We start from the raw sequence: 11,053 nt of genomic DNA on the forward strand, positions 1-11,053 counted from the left end.
GTTGTTTTGTTTCAGGTTGTAATTTCCTCACAGAACAGAATGCGGTTTAAATTCTAATCCAATTATCATACTTTATATTGCTTCCCTGTTTATAATTACCATTTTATCCACTGAAATATTTTATTCTAATGAGATAGAACTCGATATACTATTATGTCTAATGGCGTCTTAAAATTCTTACGCAAGCATAATTAAATTCTCCAAATTTGAAAGCAAAAATAGCTGATTACTGATTTAACTTGGCTAGATTGCTTTACTGGCGCTTGAACGAGTCAATTATGCGCATTTATTTAAAAAAATGAATTTATTGGAGCAGCGACTGGTTTGTTTTCTGAATTTTACCTACGGCCATCGGGAGAAATTATGAACTAATTATTGTTATTCAAATTCGCGACATTATTTGCTTCTGGTTTTAATTTTGCTTGAACTTTATTGCAATTTAGTTCTAAATTGATTTGTATATTCATCTCTCCGGGTAGAAATTTGTGTTAACACAATTTGTAATTTTTTTCAAGTGATTATAAACTGTTCACGACCGCGATGGGTTTCTTCGAGTTAGAATTGTTTAAAGACGCTCAAGCTCTTCACGACAAACTTGGATGCTCCGAACCCTTTTCAGGTAAGGAAATACAAATAGTACAACCCGCCAACCCTCCCCCCCCCCTCTCGCTCCACCCCACCATGAAAAATGAATCTTTTAAACAACTTGCAAATCTAGGCACATTTTACGGACCTCACTTCCGAGTAAGGAATTTTGAGCATTTAGAAACTCGCCCGCCGGCCAATTTAACCCAATGTTACAATAATGGAAGTGAAAATGGGAGATAATAGCGAAAGAGGGACAGAGATAATTACGATATTTTGTAAGAAGAACTGTCGTAAACGTGGTCAACTGCAAGATCTATTCTGCCCCCCCCCCCCCCTCCCCAAGCGCACATGTTTTTTTTTACATTGTGAAGTGCTATATAGCAACGCATATTTTGTAAATTGGGGTCATAAACACTGGCACACTGGGATGGGGGGGGGCAGAATAGATGGGGTAAAAATAGGATGTGAAGGTTTCGAAGTGCCCGTTGAGGTTTGGCCGTTGACTACTGAACCTTCTGATTTACAGGTCCAGTACTTTAACATTAGTTCTAATCTCGAATTGTTTGTTGCTAAACTGAAATCAAAGGGCTATCTGTTCCATTTTAGTATGTTTTTTTTACTATCAATGATTCGTTAAGTCCTTTGCTAAGATTTCGTTTTTAGAGCAATAATTTCTAGTTTTGTTGAATTTCAAGGCACGTTGCTGATTTAGTAAAATAACTATAAAAAATATGAGTCTATCCAATTATTCTATTCCCCAACCCCCAGATTACCTATTCTATCCAACCCCCAGCTTTACCTACCTCCCCCCCCCCCCCTCCCCCTCCCAAATATGGAAAATATATCACAAGGGGGGCATAATTTCATGAGGGACTATATTGGGTGATATCAAAATGAGATATTCATAATTGCACCCTGAACCTGGAGTGGCTGGAGATAATTAGGAGCTTTCACAATTACAGGGACGAACAAAATCAGACCAATATTACTTACTCGCAAAATTTTGACCCTATTTAACCGTCCATCATTTCAGATTCAAATACGTGCCAAAAAATTTGTGAAAAAGAGAGAAAAGTCATTGCTAAGAAATTAGATGTTAAAAAAGGGGGTGTTTCCCGTTTTAGCTGTTCCAATGAAATTATAGTCCCCGCCCCATATGAATTGCCGAGTTATTCCATCAATCATTATGTTTGACCAGGACTCTTTGATGCAAAATTAACATAGTTTGTCTTTTAAATGTTAAACTTTCCGGTCAGTGGGAGAAAAATGCTGTATCAACGACAAAAGATTCACGGTGGCTAAATCTTGATTGGTCAATTGCCGCCTTTTACACCACTAAAAACGCTCAAATTATTAAATAGTTCTAGGAATGTTGAAAAATTTTTAAGAATTTATTTGGATTGGGATTTTTTCAAATGTCATGATACAAAAGAAATATGTAATGGTTACGATACCAATCAGGCGGATTAACTAAGTCAACTTCATTTTTTGCTTTTTTAGGTTTAATAAGGTTTGTATCCAATTCAGATTTCATAAAAGGTTATTTTATTTTTAAATCCTGAACAACGAGCAGTTTGCTCTTTTTTTCGGAACACATTTACTTTAAAAAATTTCAGGAAATGGAAAATTTTGATATTAGTTTATTGTGTATCTTCATATCTATAATGTACAGAAATAAAGTAATGTAATGTTTGCAATTTGTAGTAGTTCGTACCTGGAAAAAATTCTGCATCATCTCACAAGCCGTTCCTCACAATAAGTTTGTTTTCAGGTATTGGTATTGACAGCAGAGGATTGAACTGGTTGCCTTTTTTCCCGCCTTCGAATTAGGAAACGGAGCGCGAAGACTTTTTGTCATAGATGAAATTGACTTGTTGACCGTTTACAACTTTTTTAGCGGTTATATTCACTTTGATGTCAACATATAATTGTGATTCGTACTTTTAAATAAGTTTTTTTTTCGAGGAATCGAGTTGACTAGAAACCATATATAATTGAACTGAAGCAAAATATTCTCGTTATTAAAATATAGGAGTCCTTCAAATGAAATTAAAACATTGATATAATATACAGAGAACAGGTCACTGGAAAAGCCAAAAATTTGAATTTTGAAACTTTTTGAGTCATCTTAAGATCTGAAAATACACTGAAAATAAAATTCGAGCTGTCATCTCTTTAAGCCATTAGATGGAACCGTTTTTTTGAAGAAAAATTGAAAAGATTTGAAGATTTTTTTGGAGAAAAGTCACCATAAGTTTCAATAAATTTAAGCAAAAAAATTTCACAAAATTTTCTCGTGTTTTTCACGTTGGGATATCTCGCACTAAAATGTACTGTATTTTTAAACCTTTCAATTCTAAAGATGATTACAAAATCATTGGTCACAAAAAAAATCCAAGCTATCCTTCATTCTCACTAGTAATAGAAGAAAGGTAACAGAACATAACTGCTGGTTTAACAAGCTCTGTTCGAAAGTTTATTTTTGACTATCGAAACGTTTACTGATATTACTAACCAGATGATCGGCAGTTCTTTTGGGAACGCAAATTTTCCCCAAATTTTGAGATCATTTGATTTAGGAAACATATGTTCTTAATTGACCTCGTGAAAATTTTTCAATCATATAATTAAACGCATAAGCAAGAACCCTAAATATATTATGCATCGCGGGTTTCTAGAAACATTCATACTCTAAAAACATTGCCCGAATGTAACTTTTCGAAAAAGTGTTATACGAACACTTGCGATCCAGTGAAAAAAAAATTAAAACTCAATTACAAAAATCCAGCTGTTGGATATGGTTTGCAAAAAGCACCAACTATCGGTCGTGGATTTAACTAATTTTTGTTATTCACGAAGACCCGCAGAGTGGCGTGAAAGTCAAGTTTGTCACTTTGTTGTCCTTTCTACAGTAAAGAACATTTTACGAAAAAAGCCTCTTTGAATGATGTGAAAAAACTAATGAACGACTGTCGCAAAAATCGAGGGTTAAACGCTTTCAATCAAATTCAGTGCAAAGGCCTACTTCGCTCAGCAGAAATATAGAAAATCAAAAATTAAAAAAAAAACAAACACTTTAATTAAATAATTTGTATTAAAAGAGTTGAATTAGGTTTAGAATAAAAATATTTTCAAATGCTATTCAATTTCAATCAGGGTTATTCTCTTTGGTCAGTTTAGGATTCTGACTAAGGTTTTTATTTTCAACTTTTTTTTTAACCTTTTAACCAATGAAAAATACTTTTATCGGGGTTCCATTGAATGAAATTTTATTCATTATGATGACAGTGCCAGAATTCACAGCAGGTTGTGGTCAAGTTCAATAAGTTCTCAGCGTAATATGGCAGTCCGAATCTATGGTTACCAAATTCGGTCAGCGTTCTTCCAAAAAAAATTTGGAAGAAACCATGAGAGAAGCTTTCTGATTAGGATGACATGACCAGAACAGACTGTATTCTTCTGACACTTTTTTTGGTCATGTCATCTTTATCAGAAAGCTTCTCTCATGGTTTCTACTAAAATTTTTGCGCGTTGACCGAATTTGGTATTTTCATAAGAATTCGACATTTTAATTAGAAGTCAGTTTTGATTTTCATGAGCAACACTGTACGGCCTTAGTCCAACTCGGAGGGTCATCGTTCACGATCTAGCAACAGTCTTGCCTATGACAGTTATCTTGTAAGGACGTGCAAGATTCTTACCTATAAACGTTATCTTGCAAAGAAATACATGATCCTTGCCTATGAAATTTATCTAGAAAAGACTTGCATTGTTCTTGCCTGCTAAGACTTGCATGATCCTTGCCTATAAACTTTATCTTGCAAAGAATTTTGCAAGATAACCGTCGGTTTTCGACCAGGGGGAATTATATTATTTTGCAAAGTTGTTCTTTTTAAAATGTGTGGATTTTTGCAAAGGTGTGATATTTTTTTTAGCAAACGACACATTCGAGGCTTTCAATGTCACATTCACGGAAGAGTATTGGGACTTTGTGTGTGGAAAATTGGACAAACTATATGAACCCGAAATATTTCAACTCACTCTCTACATATCTATATTTCTTATTGGATTCAGGCACTTGCTTCCTTCTAAAAATATAAAGAATCTTAATTTTTGTATTTTTCCTTATAAACCCACTCCCACTATATTATAGCCCCCCGATTGTGGTTATAGGTTGTAGATCCCGGTATAGGTTTTATCACCATACCACTAAGCATCAGTTTTATGACTCAAGTTAAGGTAAAATTAAAGTAAATTTTACCTTAACTTTACCTTATCAACGGTTTACTTTAACTTCGTTAAGGCAAATTTACCTCAACTTTTTTAGTGTGCACGGCATGTTCGCTTTTAGAAATAGAAAATCGAGACATTCATCTTTGTAATAACTTTTTATATCCCAATAAATGGTTCCTGAAAAACAACAGATCCTGATTTTTTACTTATTGTTAAGAAATACAAATTTTTAAAATTCCACGGGGACTTGAAGGAAGCAATTGTGCCCCCCCTCCCTGTTTAGTGGGAACACTGTGATCATATTCCACATATTACAACATGGCAATATAGTGAGAGATCTCCACTCGGCTTACGTCTTGAGTCTGTCTTGTTCAGACATCATCTACCTTTCTCTGGTTCCCTTCCAAGCTATCCAGATGGTGACTAAGACGTGGATATTCGGCGACATAACTTGCAGGTACCAATTAAGACTTTCGTGCGCTTGAAACCGCCACTGATCAGACTATAATGCGCTTGAAGTAGCCTCTAATCAGACCATTACAGACGAATTTGGTCTGTGATAAGTCGCCACTAGTTCAGACCTATTATTGCCCAGACCCCTTTGTCCTATCTTTGGTCTGGGACTTCAACCTGGGAAGTCAATGCGAACGAAAAACATAAACAATTGTTTATCTTATAATATTCCATGTGATTAAGCGGACATATAGGATTAAATATAGATTAATAAGGATAAATATTCTTTTTAGTCTGTTCTTCAGTCAATCAATCAAACATTGAAATACAGCAGTTCGTCAGTTTAAAAACGTAATTCAAGTTTAAAAACATAATCAACATTTTGGCGTAGATATGAGCCTTGCATATTATTATAGAAATAGGTAACTTCTAAGTTCTTTTGACCTCAAGCCGAGTCAAATTCTGGTATTTTTTTTATAAGTATTACATTAAAAATGTACAATTTTGTTTTCGCTTTACATCATGGAGTAAAATTGTCGCTAGTTGTAAAGGAAAATTTCAAATGTTATTAAGTTTAAAGGAAAAATTTCAAATGTTTCAAATTCAAGATTGTGTGAATGACGGTTTTTTTGGGGAAAACGCTGCAAAGCTGTGCAATGATTGTGAATATATTGTCAAGCACAGCATTGTTGGCCTGTGGAGGATAAAAATTTTAGGCATTGAATTGAATATATAATTTGTTTTTTCCCTAAATTTCTGAGCTCGGCATCTTCTCCTCAGAGGGCTCATAATTCGTACGGAAATTCTTTCTCGAGAGTTATAGGCCCGACATTAACTTTTAAAATTATAACATCAAAGAAGTGGTGTTGTAACATGGGCCGAGAAAATTTGCCAAAAATATGTAAGGTAAGCGGCAAATAGCGTTGACAGGTCGGAAAATTGACCGCAATTTTTTTACATAAATTTGAGCTGAATGCGTTGAATTTAGAGTCCTAAATATAACGCCTTCAACGCATAATTATGTAAGCAAATCGCGGTGAGTTTTCTGACTTATAAACGCCAGTTACCGCTTATCTTAAATAAATTTGCGTTGAGGCTAGCGTTAAGTTTGCAATAAAATCAACGCATAGGCCTCTGCGTATGGTACTCGAACAACTGATCTCGTGCAAACTTGTCTCTCCCTCTACCTCTGTGCCAAATAGCATTAGTTTTATTAAGAACCGCACTCTTTATAAATCAGACAGTAACATCACCCCCGCCCAAACGTATATAATAGTTATTTATGTGTTTCTAAGCATAGTTCTCACAATTATTCAGTACTAATTAATTTCATTTAGCAAATTTTTGGGGTTCTATAAACAATTTTTGAATTCAAAAAAAAACTTCAGTTAAAAAACAGTTTTCAAGGTCACTTTTGGCACTCTAAAATCAGTAAACCAACCCCCAAAGCACCCCATGTACCAAACTAGCCTCCCCACGTAACCAAATACCATCCCAACCCCTACCCGCACGCACCCAACTAATCTCCTCCCCCTGCCGTAACCCCACCGCCGAAGAATTTAGCGTTAATTTTGTTTGTTTAATTTATGGTTGATCTTATATAATTTTGCGCTGAGTTTAGCGTAGATCTTACAAAACTTTGGGTTGAAATTAGCGTACATCCTCCACTATTTTGCGTTGACTTTTGCGTAGATCTTAAATAAATTCAACGCATCTGCCGGGAATCTTACACAACTTTGCGTTTTTAAGCGTAGATCTTGCGAAACTTTGCGTTGAATTTAGTGTTGATCTTACATAATTTTAGAGTCCCAAAAGTGAAAACTAGTTTTAAACTGAAGTCTTAATATAAATTCAATAATAGTCTATAGAACTCCAAAACTTCGCTCAATGCAAATATCAAATCATGAATAATTGTAAGTACTGCATACCGTGGACCCAAAATTATATGAGATTGGCAGTTAATGCGTTGGATTTGTGTAAGTTATTCGCTGTATTCAACACAAAACTTTGTAAGATTTACGCTACATTCGACGAAAAATTATGTAAGAAAAGTGCTGAATGCTTTGAATTTATGTAAGATCTACAAATGAGCGTAGATGTTACATAAACTCAACGCATTCAGCGGCAATCGTACATTGTTTTGCGTTTCTTTTTCGCGTTTGCACCTCGGCCCGGGATACAAGGGCGTCGCGTAGGGGAGATGAGGAAGAGGACGGTGGGGGGGGGGGCTAAAATGCAATCCTATATTGATTGATTGATCACTTTTTTTAAGGTTGTTCAACACTATGGACGTGTTCGCGAACCACGCAAGTGTCGCATCCATAACCCTAATGTGTTACGACCGCATGTGTGCTGTGACTAAGCCACACTCGTACAGCCACAGGAGCAAATACGAGACCCGACTCATTCTCTCCATATCCTGGGTGTCTGGGTTCATTTTATCAATTCCCAATCTCGTATTCTCAGAGGTAAGGGTTTCTATGTGGACTTTTAATTACCGCAAGCATTCGGTTTATTTTTTTTTATTTTCTACTTAGGTTCCGAGATAATAACTGTTTTTATGAAGCGCTGATCAATAATATAATGAGAAAAAACTAAGTCGGCTGCTAAAACTGCGCAGTACAGTTTGATCATGACCAGAGAAAAATCAGAGTAAATTCAGAGCAATTAATATACGCTAAAAACGCTATTAAAGGGGCGTATTTTGATATGATCATACTATGGCACAGTATAAAAAAGTCCAAATTAATTCTGCATTTGTTCAGTGTCAGTTCTGAAAATCACTTTCTGGTCACTCCAGGTTTCTCTAGTCGAAGGCCTGCCAACATCCGATTCCCCTCAGAGACGGGTCTAGCCCGCATTCTAATCTGCAGAGCAGCTCAGCTCATTAGTTACCCTGACTGAACGTGAAGTCATAATCAGTACTGATTCCGTGAAATTGCAAGTCTTGTACCAGTACTGCATCAGACCTCTGATCATGTCACTCTTTAGACTTGGTACGTCTTAAATCGTCTTAAGTCTTGACTGGCATCGAGTGAAGTCTTGGAAACGAAAGAAGAAGGCCGCCACTTACAGTAGGCCGCCTAAAAAGCTCTTCAAAGTGCAAAAAGAAGCACAAAATAACAAGAGGACTTCCACAAAGTTCTCTAGATAGCGAATGAAAAAAAAATTTGATATCCGCCAAAGATACCAGTCATGGCCATCCTTTTTGGCCAATTGAAAAAAATGGTCTCAGGGTAAATATATGGGACTTTTGAAGTTGGTATATGTTCTCAATTCAGAAATAGCTTAACCAGATAAGCAAACTTCTCTTAAAAAACTGTTTATCAATTTTTGCTTATTTTGAAATGTATTAGTTATAAATGATTTCTTAAAACTTTTTTTGCCTAACTGCGCAGTAATAAAGACTTGTCAAGTCTTAATCAAGGTTTGACTCAAGACTTGCCAAGTTTTGGCGAACTCTTGACCCAGACCTGCAAAGTCTTGACCCAGATTTCACTTAGACTTGACAAGTCTCAAGCAAGTATTGACATGTCTTCACGGGTCTTAAGACTTGAGATAGGAAGTGATCAAAACTGATTTGTCAATTCAAGATGCTTATTTCACTAAAAAAGTACAGATCAAGGTTCGTTCCGGGTAATGATTATTTGGTATTTGGTATGACTTAAGCATAAAATACCCCCTCCATGTCGACCCCCATTTCGGGAAATAGCGATCTCATTTTGCTAAATTACCTCAATTTCGCAATTGTTCTTATGAAGCAAAGGTTGGTATGATTTTGTGCCCTGTTAAATATCTCGACGTTCAGCCTCAATGGATATCGCGTAATAAAAGTTTTTCTCAACTTTCTGCTCAACCGTGATTTTAGCAGGACCGAAAAAAAAATTCACGCTTGATCAGGTCTAGACGAAGAAGCAGATTATATTTATGATACAATTTTCAAGCTAGTGATTTATACCCATAAGTAAATAGGTCATTGAAATATCATTTTTCGAATTTTTCCAATTGGCAAACTACCATTTATCTTCTTCATAACAAACTGGACTAGCGAAGGAATGTCCTCTAAAGGAACAACGCTGAATGGCATTTCTTTGAAGTTTGACTTGCAGACAGAATTTTGAAATGACATCAGAAAATGAAATTCTCCAGCTAGGTATGGTTTTGCTCAATGATTTTCATTACTTTAATTTTGAACTCCAAATCCAGGCCATGACTTGAATTGAGACTTGCACGCCTTCCGCACTACTTATTTCTGGATTTACACTTTTCAGTCAAGACAACCATTTCAACTTTTAGTGGATATAAAAACTGCATTTGGAACTCCCCGTCCTAGCAAAACTTGCATTTCTTTCTGCACGTCTTGACCAAGACTTAAATTTTGACTTGCACGTCCCGGCCTAAAATTTGCGTATCGACTTCTTCGTCAAAGTCAAGACTTATATATAGACTTGAATCGGTAACATAAGATCTGCTTATTGGTGCGCATTTCTTAGAAAATAATTGCATTTTCAATCACTCCTTTCGACCAAAACATTAATTTCCAGTTGCAGGTCTTAGATGAGACTTGTTTTAGAGTTGCAAGTCTTATCCAAATCTTGTATTTCGAATGGTAGGCCTCAGCAAAGACTTGCATTTATGTTTGCTCATCATGGCTAAGGTTTGCGTTTAGTTTCCTAAGTGTGAAAAGTCACATGATCAGAGCCCAAATTAGTAATTAGTACTGATATAAAACTTTGATTTGGACGTACCCAGTACTGACGTTGACGATTGCGTTAGGTGTGGGTTACTCAGCATTATATACCAAAATGAACTCTACAGAGCAAAAGCGCCAAAAATGTAATCAATACTTTTTGAAACACGCGATTTTGTAGCCAATGTATTAGAAACCTCAAACCACAATTTTATGTAAATATTCCCAATAAAAAATTTTGGTTTCCATTGGCAGAAAAAAAGATTGGTTTTCTCTGTTAGTCTTTTTGGTGACTGGAAAGTGAGAATTGCAATTCAATTAGCACCCGTTTGCCTTGAGACTCAAAGGCAAACGAGTGCCAATTTTAGTTCCAGCAAAATCCATCTTCAAAGTTGGGTTGATGATTAAAAATCTTTATCGTTATATTTTGGGTCGAGCCGACCTCATCAAGCGTGAAAAACTTGGGCTCAACTGGAGTCCAGCTATTAACTGGAGTTTGTTCTCTTTTCAGCTCACTCCTGGATTCCTGGCGAAACGGCTTTCGTGCTCCGCGGACTTCATCGAACCCCACTACGACAAACTCTACATTGCTTTCCTCTATGTCGTAGACGGAGGAATGCCCGTTGTCATAACAACCATCATGTACTCACTCACCCTCCATGCTATTGTAAAGCGACACCAGAAATGGAACAAAAACAGCCAGAACAATTTGGGCCACAAAAAGCGATCGATTAATTTGAGAATGGTCTTTTTGGTTTTGTCGATAATTGCTACATTTTGGTTGTGTTATTTGCCGTTTTGGACGTTTAACCTGCTTCAGGCTTTTGGTATGGCCCCAAATGTAGGAGCTTTTGACTTAAGGTTAGTTTTTTAAAAAATAAATTTTGCAGTACTTTTCTTTCTATGTCAAATTTGCTTTTATCAATCACTCATAATCAAAGCAGCATTTTTTTGTCGTTAACAGCGACCTCAATATTTATGAGCACAAAATAAAAACATAGCAGGACAAGTCCTGACCTACAATTCAATGAATTATCATTAGCTAAACAAAAAATAGATCTAGAATGGACTAGCACTGGATTGGAAAAA

General features: G+C 36.0%; 1 protein-coding gene across 1 annotated transcript; it reads left to right on the forward strand.

Annotated features, from left to right (window-relative positions):
* Nucleotides 1–18: 18 nt before the first annotated feature.
* Nucleotides 19–10,846, forward strand: LOC142358288 (urotensin-2 receptor-like). Its single transcript, XM_075409718.1, has 5 exons — nucleotides 19–619; nucleotides 4,524–4,662; nucleotides 5,105–5,278; nucleotides 7,547–7,742; nucleotides 10,476–10,846. Exons 1-5 carry the CDS (start codon nucleotides 541–543, stop codon nucleotides 10,836–10,838), a joined length of 951 nt encoding a protein of 316 aa, XP_075265833.1. The 5' UTR covers nucleotides 19–540; the 3' UTR covers nucleotides 10,839–10,846.
* The last annotated feature ends 207 nt before the right edge of the window (nucleotides 10,847–11,053 follow it).

The sequence above is a fragment of the Convolutriloba macropyga genome, unplaced genomic scaffold, assembly GCF_964194025.1.
Source record: "Convolutriloba macropyga unplaced genomic scaffold, txConMacr16.3 SCAFFOLD_6235, whole genome shotgun sequence".
In the NCBI taxonomy this organism is placed as follows: Eukaryota; Metazoa; Xenacoelomorpha; order Acoela; family Convolutidae; genus Convolutriloba; species Convolutriloba macropyga.

Bases quoted from the DNA above. Each gene is read 5' to 3' on its own strand.
- LOC142358288 (XM_075409718.1), top strand. From the start codon at position 541: ATGGGTTTCTTCGAGTTAGAATTGTTTAAAGACGCTCAAGCTCTTCAC. The intron at 5,279-7,546 runs GTACCAATTAAG...ACTTTTTTTAAG, and splicing joins TTCGGCGACATAACTTGCAG to GTTGTTCAACACTATGGACG. The intron at 7,743-10,475 runs GTAAGGGTTTCT...TTCTCTTTTCAG, and splicing joins CCAATCTCGTATTCTCAGAG to CTCACTCCTGGATTCCTGGC.